Source organism: Balaenoptera acutorostrata, chromosome 20 (genome assembly GCF_949987535.1).
Source record: "Balaenoptera acutorostrata chromosome 20, mBalAcu1.1, whole genome shotgun sequence".
Classification (NCBI taxonomy): domain Eukaryota; kingdom Metazoa; phylum Chordata; class Mammalia; order Artiodactyla; family Balaenopteridae; genus Balaenoptera; species Balaenoptera acutorostrata.
Genome location: NC_080083.1, coordinates 44,537,095 through 44,553,898, shown reverse-complemented (window position 1 = coordinate 44,553,898; position 16,804 = coordinate 44,537,095). Strand labels below are relative to the sequence as shown.

At 57.2% G+C, this 16,804-nt stretch overlaps 1 protein-coding gene across 3 annotated transcripts; it reads left to right on the top strand.

Moving 5' to 3' along the window:
• The first annotated feature begins 7,903 nt into the window (after positions 1–7,903).
• PPP1R1B (protein phosphatase 1 regulatory inhibitor subunit 1B) lies at positions 7,904–16,749 on the top strand. 3 transcript variants are annotated; one of them, XM_057535162.1, is made up of 8 exons: positions 7,904–8,169; positions 8,284–8,468; positions 10,138–10,198; positions 10,484–10,506; positions 10,959–11,037; positions 14,203–14,409; positions 15,738–15,857; positions 15,950–16,749. In XM_057535162.1, exons 2-8 carry the CDS (start codon positions 8,388–8,390, stop codon positions 15,997–15,999), a joined length of 621 nt encoding a protein of 206 aa, XP_057391145.1. In that variant the 5' UTR covers positions 7,904–8,169; positions 8,284–8,387; the 3' UTR covers positions 16,000–16,749. The 3 variants fall into 3 exon arrangements, with proteins under 3 accessions (XP_057391145.1, XP_007177608.1, XP_007177609.1); XM_007177546.2 differs by having other exon boundaries at positions 7,904–8,468; XM_007177547.2 differs by having other exon boundaries at positions 7,907–8,468; positions 10,962–11,037.
• The last annotated feature ends 55 nt before the right edge of the window (positions 16,750–16,804 follow it).

Genomic DNA, 16,804 nt, shown 5'->3' with positions numbered 1-16,804 from the left:
AGCCAGGAACCCCAATACTAGGGTCTCCAAGTCTGGTTCTGCTCACCCTGCAACCTTCTGCCATCAACAAGCCCCTAGTGGGGCAAGGCCTAAAGGGGGTCAGTGCTCTAGAGGGCCCATAATAGTAACAGCAACTCACAATACTGTTAATTTGGGGGAACATTTATTTAGCCAGAGACCTGTTCTGAGAACTCTAGGTGGCTGACAACCCCCCAGTGACGGAGGTTCTATCACAGGCCCTTTTATGGATGGAGAAACACGGGCACTAGACAGTTAAGCAACCTGCTCAAGGTCACTCGGCTGCGAGGAGTGGAGTGGGATTTGAACTAAGACAGTCCAGTTCTGGCATCCGGGTTCTTTCCACCACACTCTGCCACCTCTCTCTCCGCCACTATGTCCTCAGCACCTGCTGAGAGCCAGGCCCTGTGCTAAGGATAAGAACTTCATGGGCAGTGTCTCATTCAACCCTCATGACAACCCAGGAGGTAGGTTCTGGGATTCTCCCCATTCTAGAGCTGGGGAACCCAAGGCTCAGAGAGGTTGACTAAGTTGCTCTGGGCACACAGGGAGGATGTAGCAGAGTCAGGCTCACTCCCGGCCTGCGGCCTGCGTGACAGCAGAGGCCAGCAGGTCTCTGGGGGTGGGGCAGGAAAGGGTCATGACAGCTAATAGAACAAGAGAAGAAATGGAAGGGAATTCAGTTAGACAGACTGTGGGGAGAACTTGCTTCTTGAGAGGTGGGGCTCCCAGGAGATGGAGTCACGTGGAAGCTTTTCCTTCTTTTCCAAGGAGCAGGCTGGGGAAAGGCCATGGCTACCTGAGTCAGGAGGAGGTTGGGGGGTGGAGGAATGGGAGGGAACAGAAGGGCCCAGAGTGAGAGAACCCAGTCAGAACCATATAACTCAGAAATCCAGGTTGGTTTTTTCTCAGTTGTGTCCCCAGAACACTTACCTGCCCCCACCCGTGGAAATCTCCTGAGCAACCTCACCCCAAGATTTGCTACTTGTGGGGAGCTAGGAGATCCAGTCTCTGCTCTTTCCAGCAGGGGGATGAGAAAGATAATACTGTCACATTACCGTAAGCGCCTACGATGTACCAGGCACTTCCTGTGCCTCAGCTTGTCTAATTTTCACAACAGTTCTGTAATTATTATCCCTATTTTATAAATGGAGTCACCGAGGAAGGAAAGAGAAGTTAAGTTGCTTGCCCAAGGTCACACAGCTAGTAGGTGGGAGACCGGGATTTGAACTTCCGACCTGGTGTGCTTTACCACAGTGTTCCGCGTTTCCTACTGAGCTCCTTGTGTCTATAGGGGCATAGCTGGATTTTTCTTTAAAAATAAATAAGGGCTTCCCTGGTGGCGCAGTGGTTGAGAATCTGCCTGCTAATGCAGGAAACACGGGTTCGAGCCCTGGTCTGGGAAGATCCCACATGCCGCGGAGCAACTAGGCCCGTGAGCCACAACTACTGAGCCTGCGCATCTGGAGCCTGTGCTCCGCAACAAGAGAGGCCACAATAGTGAGAGGCCCGCGCACCGCGATGAAGAGTGGCCCCCACTTGCCACAACTGGAGAAAGCCATAGCACAAAAACGAAGACCCAACATAGCAATCAATCAGTCAATAAAGAAATCTTAAAAAAAAAAAAAAAAAAAAAAAAAAAAGTTGCTTATAAAAATAAATAAATTATTTACTTATTTTTGGCTGCATTGGGTCTTCATCGCTGCACGTGGGCTTTCTCTAGTTGCGGCGAGCGGGGGCTACTCTTCGTTTTGGTGCGAGGGCTTCTCATTATGGTGGCTTCTCTTGTTGCGGAGCACGGGCTGTAGGCGTGCGGGCTTCAGTAGTTGTGGCTCGCGGGCTCAGTAGTTGTGGCTCGCTGGCTCTAGAGCGCAGGTTCAGTAGTTGTGGCGCATGGGCTTACTTGCTCCGCGGCATGTAGGATCTTCCCGGACCAGGTATCGAACCCGTGTCCCCTGCATTGCAGGCGGATTCTTTTTTTTTTTTTTTTAATTAATTAATTAATTTATTTATTTTTGGCTGTGTTGGGTTTTCGTTTCTGTGCGAGGGCTTTCTCTAGTTGTGGCAAGCGGGGGCCACTCTTCATCGCGGTGCGTGGGCCTCTCACTATCGCGGCCTCTCTTGTTGCGGAGCACAGGCTCCAGACGCGCAGGCTCAGTAGTTGTGGCTCACGGGCCCAGTTGCTCCGCAGCATGTGGGATCTTCCCAGACCAGGGCTCGAACCCGTGTCCCCTGCATTGGCAGGCAGATTCTCAACCACTGTGCCACTAGGGAAGTCCAGCATGGCTGGATTGACTCTTGCCCAGCAGAGCCAGGGAACACAGTAGCAGCAGGCCTTTCATCCTGGGTGCCTTTGGAACTTGCAGATGCAAAGAACATGTCTCATGTCTGCCATTCACAAGACCCCCACCCCGCGTGGATTTCCATGGTGCCTTTTATATGCTAGTGGAAGTTGGGCAAAGTGAATGTTCTGGAGGCCCAGACCCCTCCTCTCACTATCCTGGGGATGAGTGTGTGTGGGCATCTTCCCAGAGCGGGGATGCTATCCCAGCATTCCTTGCCGCCTCCCAGCCCCCCCTTGAGAGAACAGCAGGGTCAGTGAGTCTGTTAGCATCTGTCAGGGGGACCACCCTGATATGGGAATTGAGATTCCAGTGCGCTCAGGGATGAGTCCAGGGTCCCTTTGCCTCCCAGTTGCTCAGGGGAACTTCTCTAGGGAATCTGAACACCTAATCTCCCCCAGAACTAAGAAAACCTTTGACACCTACCCTCTGGGTCTGGGAGTCCTGGGTTGGGGGTTTTAGGGCGTTGGGAGGGATGGCCTTTGGGCTGCAGAAAAATCATCCTCCCCTCTCCACTCCACTGAAGCCCAGAGAAGCTGGGTTTCATTGGGGTTTCCCCCACATATGTCCAGTTCCTGGGAGATTGGGGGCAAGTTGGGGAGTTGGGGGAAGGAGGCAGGAGGGGCAGGCTGGCGGCTCTGAGCTTCTCCATGCAGCCCTCGGGGCCGGGTGCCTGGGCAGGAGGGGGGGCAGAGCAGCTGCTGGCGATTTATTAAGCAGTCACGGAAAAATTGGTTTATAAATTAACAGCTGTTTTAACTTTAGGGCCTCTTCTTCAGGGAATGGAAGCAGCCGACTGGACCGGGATTGGAGTGTGTGTGAGGCTGGTGGAGGGGGTGGGAGGCGGCAGGCTCCGGCAGCTGGCGTTCTTCGGGGGCAGCCTCAGCTGGCACCTCGGGGGGCACCAGGCAGTGGCCAGAGCAGGGGGTCTCCAGGTGCCCGGGGCTGAGGCTGCCCCCGCTGTGGGCTGCCGGCTTGCTCATTCTTCTCAACAGCATCCCACCTGGGGGCGCCAGAGGGACCAGATACCGCTGTACTCATGTCTGCCACCAGAGGGCAGCCTCCGCACATTGATTTTTGCTTCCCACCCAGGTTGGTCCAAACTGGGCTGAGAGAGAAACCCGCTCCAACTCTGAGCAAGAGAGAAGCCCAGTTCAGTGTATGCAAGCGATCTTGTACTTGCCCATCATGAATGTATTAAAGGCAGCAGTATGAGTGAGAACTCTGAAGTAAGACGGTCTGCCTTTGAACCCAGGTTCTGGGCAGAAGTTCGGAGCCTCATTTACCCCATCTGTAAAACGGAGTGAATCTAATGAGGATTAAATGAGACAATACATATAAAAGGCCTAGCCCCGTGCCCAGCACAGAGTAAATGCTCCATATACGTCACGCGTTGCCAATTTCTATGACTCATGTATTTATCTATTCATTCATTCCTCAATCCATCCCCTCTACAGCATGTAGTGCTACTGTACTCCGGGCACTATGGCAGGCAGGTGATGATGCAAAGACAGATAGTGGGTAGGACATGTCTCAAAATAGTGTGCTAAGAGTTATGATACACCCAGTGAGGGGGGAGGGGAGATTGACTTGGATGGGGCAAAAGAACATTTGGGGTTAATGAGAATGTTCTGTATCTGTATTGATAGTGGTCACATGTTGTATGGAAATGTTTCATAGAAATTTATATTTAAACTTGGTACATTTTATTGTATATAAACTCTAACTCAATAGAGTTGATTTTTAAAAAAGCACCCAATGTGAATTTACTGAATGGGCAAAGGGTTGGATGATGGATGAATGAATGAATGTGTGTCAATGAGTGTCTCAGATGATTGCCCACCTGTCCTGGTGTCACCAGTGTCCCTACTGAGGGTGCCTTTGCCCTCTCCTCTCGGTGTCCACGGATTTTCCCAGAGGCGGGCCTTGGAATCCCCAACCTCTCCCTCCCGCTCTCCATCCCGCCCCCCGCCCACCCCCCACCAGCAGCGGCAGGGAAAGATGCCCCAGAGTGCCCAGCTAATGCTCCCTGGCTTCTCTAAGGTTGCTTCCAGCCGCTTCCGGGGGCCTCCCTTCCAGCTGTCACATGCCAACACAGCCAGCTTGACTCAGCTCCGTGGTGCCAAGGTCAGGGGTGTGATGCCCAGCTACAGACCCGCAGTGCCAGCAGCGCAGCAGCCCAAACACTGGCCGACTCCGCCACCTTCTGGCTATTTTCGGAACTGCACTCCTAGCGCTCTAGAGAAGCTGGAACCTTTATTGAATACTGACCGGGGAGCCCTGCACTGGGCTGGGGACTTCATTAGTTTCAGTTTTTCGAATCGTCACAGGTACCATGTAAGGTGGGCTTTGAGACGCGAGGAAACCGAGGCACGGTGAGGCTAAGAATTTGTCTAAGGTCACACAGTAAGTTATAGATCTAAGATTCCTACCCAGGTCTGTCCAACTCTGTAGTTTATGTTGTCCACTAGACTATATCTTGCTTGGAAGAAAGGAGGGAAAATTCACGATTGAACTCTTTCCCCACCTCCCCAAAAGAGAACAAAGGCTAGGCTTCACACTTCCAGAGAAGGTGAATGTAGTGCCTCCTGTATGCCGGACAATGTGGCAGGCAAGAGGCAATGATGTGAGGAGAAACAGCGTGCTCAAAATAGTGTGCTCAGACCTACTATACATTAATAGACACCCTATGACAAACTTTGTCAGTCCAAGCAGAAAGACCCATAGTTCAATGGGAGTTAAGTCAAACAAGGTCTTGAATTGGTTCCTTGGACCCAAACGCCTGTGTTTCTAACTCAAGAATAATAATCGAGGAGTGGCATATTATTTTTACATCTCATTTGCATATGATTAATTCTAAGTCAAAGAAAATGGAGGTCACCCTGGCCCCTTGCTTCTCAGCCCCTCTGGGATGTGCCTGAAGCTGGCCACCTCCCCCAGCCCCTGCTGGGCTCCCCCATCCTCACCAGCCCCTCCCCACTCCTTGCCCCTGCCCGCACCTCCCCCCCGCCCCCCCTCCCAGAAGTCCCTTTCCCTTCCTCCTCTGTCACCTACGCAGCCCCCGCCACCTGGCCGCCCACCTGAAAAACTTTTCCCCAAGTTCTTGAGAAGTCGCGTAGGATCCAGGAGAGAAAAATCAAAGTAATAAAACCTCATTTAATTCCTAACGGAGGGCAGAGCTGTGAGCTGCAATTATCTTAATGCTGAGCTATTTTTACTCTCTCTCCATCTCTGTCTCCTGCCTCTCTCTGTCGTGAGGCTTTCTCTCTCCCCCTTTGTCTCTCCATCTCTCACATGTGTTTTCTCGCTCTTTCTTTCCGATGTTTCCTACCTCCCCCTCCTCTCTCTCTCTCACCTCCTGTCTCTGTCATCCTTCCTTCCCTTCCTCCTCCTTCCTGTCTGTCCCTTGTGACTGTTCCTCTGTCAGCGAGGTTCCCCCGTCCCTCTTGGCTCCAGGGTTTAGCAGCCAGAGCTGTGGGTGCCTGGGCAAAGGTTGGGGGAAGAGGGCAAAGACCCTCCCCTCTATCCCTGAAGACCCCATCTTCCAAGCTTAGCCAAGAGAGGAGGGTCTCCGTTCCCAGCTGCCCCAGCCTGGGTCAGGGGAATTTTTCCTGATTCAGGGCCACCCAGAGCTCCAAACCTTTTGGCAGAACCTCTATGAACAAGCCTCCCTGGTCAAAGGAGCCTGAGCCGCTGTGTTCCCCAAGGCCCTCTCAGCTCGGATGGGCTCTGAGGTTCCACTGGTAGTGATGCCTCCTTGTCCCTGTCCTCTCATTACCCATCCAGCTGTCCTCTGTCCCCTTCCTCCCAACCAGGACCTTCCCACCTCCCCAGCACTGGAAGCCACAGGCCTTTCAGCCTCATCTTAGCCCAGTGGCCACTCAGGTTACTGCCTGAGCCATGCCTTTCCTGTGCCCCTTCCGACTCCCAGGACCTCCTCATGTGCACTGCCAAACTGGTCGTTACCACCCCCCACCGTAACCCAGCTGAATGAGGGGTCTGGGCCAAGCCAAGGGCTGCCAGAGATGCCCACACCCCTGGGCCAGCAACCTGGCATCTGGCTGTTTCCCCATAAGCATAAAAGTCAACAAACACAGCAGGACTTGAGCCAGGCCTGGGGGTTGGGGGGAGTGGCGCTGAGCAGCCAGGGCTTCCAGTGCCCATGGGCAAAGCTCTGCCCTCCTGCTACCCTCTTCTCACCCCCAGAGTGGGCGCTGACTCTGGGGCACTGCATTGTGCCCCTGACTCCATTTGCACAAGACTCCTCTGGCCTCTTGCTCCTTCTTGCTCTGCCAAGGACCCAGCACACTGGGGCTGGGAGTGGAAAAGTTGCTGGGTGGGGGGAGGGGGACGCCTGACTGTTCCAGGCCCGAGGGTGACCAGGAGAGAAGAGAGCCAGCACAAACAGAGCCCCAGGAAGACACATGCCTATGTACACGTCTACACACACACCCTCTCGTCACCGCAGAGGGGCATTCAATCCCTCGCCCCTAAGCCCGCAGAGGGAAACACCGGTTCCTACAAAGATACCCGGGATCTGGACAGATAAACAGGGACACTACAAACCACAGGGCCATCTCCTCCCCTTTCTCCCCTCCAGAGACACACACAAACGCCTCTGCAGAGAGATAGAGGTTCACACCTCAGAAACGAGCACACACACACCTCTCCCCCCTGCTCTATTCCTGCACCAAACTCACACACGTGATGGCACGTGTACTGGTACAGGCTGGCCCCCATCACCCCCAACTCCATCTCCCCCGGGCTGGCTCTGTTTCCCCCATGTTAGATCTGGGGAGGCACTTGAATCCAGGATATTTCACGGCAGGGACACATTCCCCACCCCCCACGGGAGTGCTCCCAGGATCACAGCCTCATCCCCTTCTACTGTACAGGCTGGAGCTGTGGATACAGTACCCCCCCCCCTCAAGCTGGCACAGCCTGCCCATCACCTTGACAGCCTCTGACATCCTCCCCCACCTCACCCCCTCCCCCGCACACACACAGTCTTCCCACACCCTGCCACTCACACCCGCATCCTTGACACTCTGACACACTTACTCACATAGACTCGCACACACTCTCACCACACCGACAGCCCCCCCCCCACACACACTCCCTAGCTATAGGCACTACAGGGCCCCTGGCACTCACTTTCACACACTCCCTGCCATGATGACTGACACGTGTCCTCCCACGCACAACCCGCTCCACGCTCACTCGCTTTCTAGGACACCCCCATTCACAGCGTGGCAGGCTGGTGGTATTCTCTCCACGACCTCACGGCCTCCCCGTGAAACTCCAAGTACCCACGCCAGGAAGGGGTTAAAGCCAGAGTCCCCGCTGCCGCTCTCCCCTCGGTCTGCCCGCATTATCCTCCCTGCTGGACTCCATCAATAATGCAGCTTCAAGTTCTGGGGAGACGGCAGGGGGCCCCCAGCCCGCTCCCCGGGTCCCGGCTCACACTCCCCGCCCTCCTCCCGGCCCCGGGAGAACACGCTCCTCGGCGCTCATTGGCCCCTGTCTCCTGAGTCCTCCCACCAAGCTCCCGGGCGCCAGGCCCAGGCTGAGGGCACGGGCTGGGCACCCCAAGGCTGGGGCCGGAGGGTGAGACCCGGAGAGCCGGAGCGAGGCAGCGACAGAGACAGACATGCGGAGAGGGAGCAAGGGAGATAGAGGAAGGGCGGAGCGACACTGAGAGAGAGCGAGGAAAGGAGGGGAGAGACAGGGACCCAGACCCGCGAGCCGGGGAGCCCGGGGTGCGGGCGCGAAGGCACCAAGGCACGGTCGAGCCCCGGAGCCCGGCGGGGTAGGCGAGCAGGCGGCCGCCCCCCGCCCCCCGCCCCCGCGCCCCCTCCCCTCGCCGGCGCGGTATTTTTATCTGTGCGTGAACAGCCCTCCTGCTCCTCCCCGCCGCACTCAGCCCGCTGTCGCCGCGGCGCCCTAAGCAGCGCGCCTGGACCGCAGCCCCGGACCCCAGCCCCGGACCCCGCGGCGCGCGCCCCGCCCACCGACCACCCGCCCGCCATGGACCCCAAGGACCGCAAGAAGATCCAGTTCTCCGTGCCCGCGCCCCCCAGCCAGCTCGACCCCCGCCAGGTGGAGATGGTAAGGGGGCTGCGCCCCAGCCCCGGCGGCGCCCCCCTCACCCCAGCTAAGCACCCGGGCTCCTCTGCGCTCCGGGGTCTGAAGTGGCCTGGGAGACGGGGGCGAAGTAGTCCCGGGCCCGCCTCGGACGCGGCGGGGACGCGGGGCAGCGCGTGAAGTTCGCTGCAGACTCGTGCAACTTTTTCCCCGGGGCCTCGGTCCTCTTCCCGGGGCGGGAGAATCCCGGGCGGCCCCGGGGAGGGCAGACGGTCCTCTGGACCCTGCACAGTGTCCTCGTTCCCTAAACTTCCACGCGGACCACTGGTGCCGCTCAGATGTGAGAAACATGGTACACTGACCTATGACACAGAGCAGGCCTCCGCCCAGCTGCCCCACGCTCTGGCTTTCTCTCTAGTTCCACCCTGCGTGCCTGGGCTGGGGTCGCCAGAACCTTGTTCTGACCTCTAGACAGAGCCACAACATGGCAACATGGGGGGGAGGGGGGGGTGATGACCAGTCATCACAGAAGCCAGAAGTCCTCCCACAGACAACTGAGTTCTCTGGACAGCCTTTCTGGGGACTGGAGGCCTTCAAGGGCTTGAGGTGGGGGTGGGGGTGGGATGTGATGGAGGGAGAGAAGAGGGTTCTGCCCCCCACCCGCAACCTAGCCATTCACTTGCTGCTGAGATGCAGCTGGCAACCCACAGCGCAGTGAGAGTGGAGCCAAGTCATTTTGGGGAGAGCTAGGCGGCCATGGGGGCAGGTTGGGTCCCCGGCCCAAGCAGCTTTTGGTCTGGAGGGCAGTGTTGGGAGCTTGGCAGAGGGAGGTGGCAGTTTCAGCTTAATTCACCTGATTCTCTTTGTACATTTCCCTGGAGCTCAGAGGGGACCTAATTAACTGACGGTTGGTCTGATTGCCAAGCTGGGGGGAAGGGGGGTGAGTCACTAGGAGTGCTCAGTGCGTCCCCCCCCCCCCCCCCCCGGTTCAGCTTGGCTCATGTACCAAGGATGGCAACTTTTTGTTTTTTATGAGGACTGGGTGAAGAGTTCTGCAGCCTGAGAAATACTGCTAGAGGGACCCAGAGCCAGGCCCCCAGAGACCACACCCAGGCCCCTGTGGGTCTGGGGGTCAGACCCACACCTGAGCCTCAGTGTGAGGTTGGAGGTGCCTGCAGTACCAGGCTCAGCCTCCCTCTGCAACTGGATCCACTTTCCCTGGAGCCCTGGAGCTGACCTTAGATAGGCAGGGCCATGTGGGTGCCATGGCCCATGGGGCATCTTCCACAGCCAGCTTCAGGTCCTGAGGTCTGATGTCTTCAAAAATGAGAGAGGAAGGGCCTTGGTAGGGGAAGACAGAAAGGGAGGTGGCAGTTCTGGAGTAGCCATGGAGTGGGATGGGCGTCAGCTGGGAGCCAGTGATGCATTTTTCTTGTCCCTTCCCTGCCTTGGCATGCTGTGTGACTTTGAGCTCTTCGCTGAACCTCTCTGAGCCTTGGGTTTTCACCTTGGTAAAATGAGGGGGTTGGGTGAGCTATGGAGTTCCTTACAGCTCTGACAGTCTTTGATTCAAAGGTTCCCTGGGGACTCCAAAGCACTGTTTGTTCCCTGCTGCCTGGGTAGGGGGTGGGGAGTGGGCTGCAGGTGTCTGTCCTGCCCCCCCTCCTCCCCATCTCTTTCTCTGTCTTCTTAGATCCGGCGCAGGAGACCAACCCCTGCCATGCTGTTCCGGCTCTCAGAGCACTCCTCGCCAGGTGGGCCCCTACCCTGCCCCCTAGTCCTGGCCCCATCCTAACCCTGATGCCTTCTTGAGGCCCCTGCCAAAGTCCCATGAGTAGGAGACTGAGCAGAAGTTGGGGGGGTTAAGGTCTGGGAGCACAGCTCCATTGGGTTCATTTATTGACCAGGCACCTCCCAACACCAGGAGGGAAAGGGCACAGAGACTGAGCCTTTGGGGAAAGTAATTCAGATTCTTTCTCTCTTCTCTCTCTCCCTCTTCCCTCTTCTTCCTGGCTCGGTTCACTGGTGGCCTCCCTCAGAGGAGGACGCCTCACCCCACCAGGTGAGTTTCCAGGGGCAGCTGGACGGAGGGATGCCAGGGCCCTTTGTGATGGGGTGGAGGGGATTACTTCCCAGCTAACACAGCGTGCCACCCAGGAGGACATTAGCATATCAATTGGCACCTCAGTGAGAGTGCCTGGTGCCAGGGTGCCACCAGCACCGTGCCCTTGTCTTTCCTCTGCCCTTGTCTTTCCTCTGCTCAGACTCAGGCTGGGCCTCCAGAAGCCGGGGTCCTGCTCTGAGCCAGGCCATGGCTATGGAGACCCTCCCAAAGCCGCCAGTTGGCCTCAGCCTCAGTGCAGGAGGTGCAGGACCCGAGGGGCAGCAGTGCCTGGGCCTGGACCTGAGAACAGAGGCTAGACCAGTCTGCCCGGGTTGCCTTGGTGGGATGGAATGGAGGGAGGGTGAAGGAAAGGGGCCTCTGTAAGCCCATTTAACCTGGCACTTCCCCAGCAGAGAGCCTCAGGAGAGGGGCACCACCTCAAGTCGAAGAGAGCCAACCCCTGTGCCTACACACCCCCCTCGCTGAAAGGTACTGTCCCCCACCCATCAGTTGGGCTGTCCCCTTGAGCCCTGCAACTGGGCTGACATTGGGTGTGTGTGTGACATGTTGAGCTTTTGTTGGTGGGGAGGGATAGTCTCGTGTACCCACCCCAATCCCTACTTAGAGACCAATTCTTTCTTAATTTGGCCTTGTAAAAAGAAGGAGCCCAGAGGCTGAAAAGGGTGGCATGGGTCTTAAAATCAGGTTGTGGGGTTGAAAGAAAAGAGGTACATAACAAGTAGGCGTCAACATAAAGAGACTCAGCTCTTCACCTCCTTTGCAAGCAAGCACTGGACCACCTCCCCCTCCTCCTCCCCGAAGGGCACCTTCTTGGGCTGCACCCCTTGCTCTCCTCTCCCATTCCCGTGCCATTTGCACAGGTCTGCACACTGATGCTTCTGGTCCTGCTTTTCCTTTCTATACCAAAAGGCAAGTCATTCCTATAGCACTCACTTATCAAACACCTAGTGTATGCCAGGCCCCCCTGGTGGGCGCTGGGCAAAAATAAGAGTAAGATTTGGCCTCAGCCCTCCTGGGGCCCTTCACCTCAAAGGGTCAGGGAGAGTTACAGAGGAGAGGGTGTTTAAGCTTGGATGGGAAGGATGAATAAGAATTCCACAGGCAGGCCAGGCATGGAAGGGCATTCCAGGGAGAGGGAGGAAGGTGTGCAAAGGGAAGCAGGTGTGAAATCACAGGGGTCTTCAGGGCCGGCCTGGAGACTTGGCTTCCGGGGGGAGCTGGGGGAGATACACCTGGAGGAGAAGGTGGGACAGGTTGGGGTGTGGGGAGGGTCTCTTCCTAACTAAGCCTTAGGATGCCTTCCTACACCCACCTCAGCTCCCATCTGAGGCTCTTCCTGCCTGGCCAGCCCCTCCTCCCACGGAGGCTGGGAGGGAGGGAACCAGAAGGGTGTGCGGAGAGCTCCCTCCAGGGTGGGTTTAATGAGTTCCCAGTAACCGGCCAAGGTCAACAGGTGCACCTGTCAGCCTGCTGGCCAAGGTTGGGAGCAGAGAGACTGGGGGGAGAGGAGAGAAGGGCAGGCGCCCTTTCTCTTCCTTAAGGACAGGACGATGCAGGGATAGCAAGCGGGCAGTGGGTTCAGCTTTTGGAAGGACTTCCTACCTGTAGGGATGTGGGGAAGGCCAGCCCCTGAAGCAGGCATGAGGGAGGAGGTGGCATCTTCTCAGGAGAGAATATGAGAAATCTCTCTCCTCCCCATCCTGGGCTGGGTTGGGGGCAAGTGCGTGTGAGAGGGAAGAACTACCCTTGGACTCTTGATTGTGAGCAGGGGGCAGAGGGCTGGGGTGAAAAAGATGGCCAGAAATGTGCCCCCACCCCCGTGGCCCCTTTGGGCTGCAACTTAAGGAGGGTCTGAATGGGGAGAGGCAGGGCGGTGGAAAGGGGCCAGGAGAGGGGTGCGGGGGCTGTGCTGGAGACCTTGGAGCTTGAAAAGGGACACTTGGGTGGGGGGAACTCAGGTTCCCAGAGCTGGAGACAGAGGGATTAGGAGACAGTTGGGAGGATGAGGGGGAGACCCCAGAGAGCCCTGCGAGGCACGAGGCAGGCGAGGCACGCGGGAGGCTCACGGGGCGCCAGCACAGGGCTGTGCACACCTATTGTTGACACTGTGGCTCACGAACTGAAGAACTGAACTCTCCTCCCCCGGCTGCTCGAGCTGCCACCTCCTCTCCTCCCTTCCTCCCTTCCCCAACGCTCAGAGGACCCTTCTGAACCTGCAGGGCACTGTGTTATAGGCTTTGGCTCCTTTCTGGGCAGGGAAAGCATCTGGCAGGGTGGGGGACTTGTAGGGGGAGAAGCTCAGGGCCCCCAAGGAAGGGTGGACATTGAGTCTTGGCTTGAGGGGGGTTCTCCAAGGCCGAACTCTCACACTTGTTTCAAGGTGAAGCTTTGCCGTGTCCCCAAGGACAGGGAGGGGTAATTTATTGCGCTTTTATTGCCTGGGTAGCTTGCCCAGAGCCAGCAGGAGGCACCGGGTGGAGCTCGGGGCAAGGCAGGGCAGCAGGCAGGCACAATGCACCCTCTGTGCCTGTCCCTGAGTTGGCAGGAGAGCGGTGCCCTGCTCCCTCCACTGGAGGTTTCCAGCCTGGATCTGCCCCCTCTGGGCTTTCTGAGGGGAGGGGCTGCCTGCGGAGCAAGGAGTAGCTGCAGCAACTGCAGGTCCCAGCTCTCCGGCACCTGGTCTCTGGGCCTTGAGTTTAGTGACCCAAATGCTCTAAAATCCCACCAGCTCCTGGCCTCCCTGCTGCCTCTGTCCTAGCCACTCCTCCCAGGGTCCCCTCAACCCCTGCCATTCTCCCAGAGTCCCCCAGCCCTGGCCCCTTTCTCCTAACCCCTTAGTCCCTTCCATCTTTTGGAAACTTCTCTCCAGCTGCCCACACTGTTCCCTTGCTAGGTCCTATCCCAGCAGGCCTTGGTGGCGTTGGGGGGGGGGGGTGGGTGGTGTTCGCTGCTTTCTAGGTCACCGCAGAGGGAGTTGAAGCTTGGGGATGTGGGTCAAGATTGTGGGGGCCGCGTCTGGGCACGCCGCATCCCCAGGCACGGACTTCACTGGCTGCAGACTATTATGTCCTTAGCCTCAGAACTGTTCCTACCTCTTAGAGCCTGGGGCAGAGGTGTGTGGGGGTAGCATCTATAATGGGGCAGTGCCAGGGAGTGGGGACCAAGCCCAGCATGGGGTGGTGGGCAGGATCGGGGTGAGCAGTGAGCCCTAAGCAGGCTGGGCACTCCCCTAGAAATTGAAAGGGACAAATCCCCCAGGGCCTGGCCCACAGGCCCTGTGCCTTCTCCAGGGGCTGTAGCTGGTGGACAAGCTCCCCAGCCAGGGAATGTTAAGCTGCCGCTGTACCCGCCTGGTCTTGTCGGGCTTGGCAGGAGCTGCCTGGTGCCAGCCTCGGGGGAGCAGCATCTTTGGGCAGCTTAAGAGCCAAACATGGTCAAGAGTCTACCCCCTGCTGCTTCTGCCCTGGTCTGGCCCCCAGCAGGCTGACCTGCAGCTTTTAGCTTTTGAACTAGACCCCCGTGGGGGATTAGCTCTGCCCCAGGCCCACAGGAAGGAGGCTGGGGACTGGGCCACATGCCTCTCCCGCTTCTTGGGCCTGGCTGACCCCTGCCTTCCCGGTCCCCCTGTGCCAGCTGTGCAGCGCATTGCTGAGTCTCACCTGCAGTCCATCAGCAACGTGGGTGAGAACCAGGCCTCAGAGGAGGAGGATGAGCTGGGGGAGCTGCGGGAGCTGGGCTACCCAAGAGAGGAAGAAGAGGAGGAGGAGGAGGATGACGAAGAAGAAGAGGAGGAGGAGGAGGACAGCCAGGCTGAAATCCTGAAGGGCAGCAGGGGGTCTGGTAAGCTGAACGGGCTGTGAAGCCTGGGTTCCACCCCCACAGATAAGGTGGGATCACCCTTGAGTGTCCTGGAACACCCCCTCCCGGTTCACAGTTTCTCACACATGTAAAGGGCCTCCCCACTCTCTCATCCCACAGGATGCCTCGCACTCAGCCTTACCTGACACCTGGGCTGTTGCCATCCTTGACTCAGTCCTTCTCCCAATCAGGTTTCCTCTAATAATTCCTCTCTTCCCTAAGAATTAAGGCAAGGCCACCTGAGGTTTGAGGCTAGACCCAAGAAAGGACTTTCCATCCACGGCAGTTGGGAGGTGCAAGGAGATGGGGGATAGTGGACTAAGAGTATCCAGTGCCCCCATCGCCTGCATTTCTGAACACAGGATGTGGTCTCTGCCGGGAGGCACAGGGCTGGTTGATAAGTCCTCTCCAGGAACCTGTGGCTCTTTTCCCCTTTTTTATTTCCTAGGCTGGAGGTGAGAGGGTGCCCTCTAGTGTCTAGATGGAGAATGTAGGATTCAAGAACCAACTGCGTTCGCTGCAGCTCCAACCCCAGCTGCCTGGGAAGAGAGGGGCCAGGGAGGGGCTTGAAACCTACACAGAAGGCCTCAGAGCTAGAGACCCCAAATCCCAAAATCTCCACAGGGAGTCCCAAGGCCCAGAGAATTCCTAGGCAGGAAGATCTCAGCCCTCCCAGGACTGTTTTTCTAGGCCCAGGCCAGCCACATCTATCCCTCCCAGTGCACCTTAAACGTTCTGGTGCCATTATTTATGGGGATGAAAAATAGCCAACCACTCCTGCTTGAAGTGTCCATCCCTTTGCACCCCCCAAAAACGGCGTGGGCCTCCTCTCTGCCTTGGCAGCTGGGGCATCAGCCATGGGAGCAAAAGCTCCAGCTGGAAGAGGTGAGTCAACTCCCACTGGGTCCCCCCAGAACAGGTGAAGAGGAGGTGAGAGGAGACTGCTCCCTTAGGAAAGCAGCAGGGCGGTGGGTCAAACGACAAGATGACCAAGGAGCAATATCAATTGCCACCAATCTTGGAGCAGCTCCTAGGTGCCGGCGCTGGGCTGCAGGGTATTAACTATTATCTTATTTAAGGCAGTCTACACAATTTCCCTCTTACCATCCCCTTCAAAGAGGTAACAACGGACCTATCTAAGTCATATGGCTAGTCATTGCAAGAGCTGTCTTAGTCCAGTGCTTTCTCCACTATACCACGATACCCTCAGGAAGCTTAGCCGCAGCCAGCTGAGAGACTCGGCTCCTGTTCCAGGACAGCCAGATGGATACTCAGAGCCTGTGCTTTTATCCCCTCTTTCCTGTCCCCAGCTGGGCAGAAGACTACTTGTGGCCAAGGTCTGGAGGGTCCCTGGGAGCGCCCGCCTCCTCTGGATGAGCCCCAGAGAGACGGAAGCTCTGAGGACCAAGTGGAAGACCCTGCATTAAATGGTGAGGTTTGTGGGAGGGGTGGGGGCTGGGGAGGCGGGGCTGGGATCTTGGTGGGCGTGGCCAGACCCTAAGTCCATCTGCTTGCCTTACAGAACCTGGGGAGGAGCCACAGCGCCCCGCTCACCCTGAACCTGGCACATAGGCACCAGCCCTGCATCTCCCAGAAGAAGTGGCGAGGGCATTGCTGTTCCGTAGAAACCCACTCTGTCCCCACCCTACTTTGTACCCTTCCCCTCACTTGCTAGGGCTGCGGCTTCTGACTTAGAAGACTAGGGCTGGTCTGTGTTTGCTTGTCTGCCCACCTTTGGCTGATGCCCAGAGTCCCTGGGCACTTGCTGCCTGATGCCTACCCCTGCCAGTCATTCCCCCATTCACCCAGTGGGTGGTGGGATGTGAGAGAGCTTGCATTGGGAAATCCAGTAAATGGGGGACAAAGGTTCATCCTTCACAAGTCTACTCCCCAGATCCTCTCCCCTGGGCACAGGAAACCCACAGGGCAGGACCCTAAGATCTGGGGAAAGAGGGTACTGAGAACTTTAAGTGCCCATAGATCCTTCTCCATCCCCTGGGGAATTCCAAGTCACCACCCCTCTCACTGGCTTCTACCAGGCCCCAGGATTCAGGCATCCTTTCCACAGCCTCAACATTTTGGAAATCTTCCCCTTATCAACTGCTCCCCAGCCTGGGTGCCTGGAAGATGCACTGGCAGAGGCTGCTTTGTTGCATTTTGTTTGTGCTTTGATGCCAGGAATGCCGCCTAGTATAAGTCCTTAGGGGGGCACATGGTGGGGAGCCAGGCTCTCCTCGTCCTCCAGCTGCTCTGCCCCCTTCCCTTCTTCCCTGACTCCAGGACTGAACCGCTCCCATGCTGTAATAAATCTTTGTAAATAACTGCTGAGACTTCTCTTTCAGGGGAAAGGAGAGGGAGGAGGTAACAGGTTTCCCTG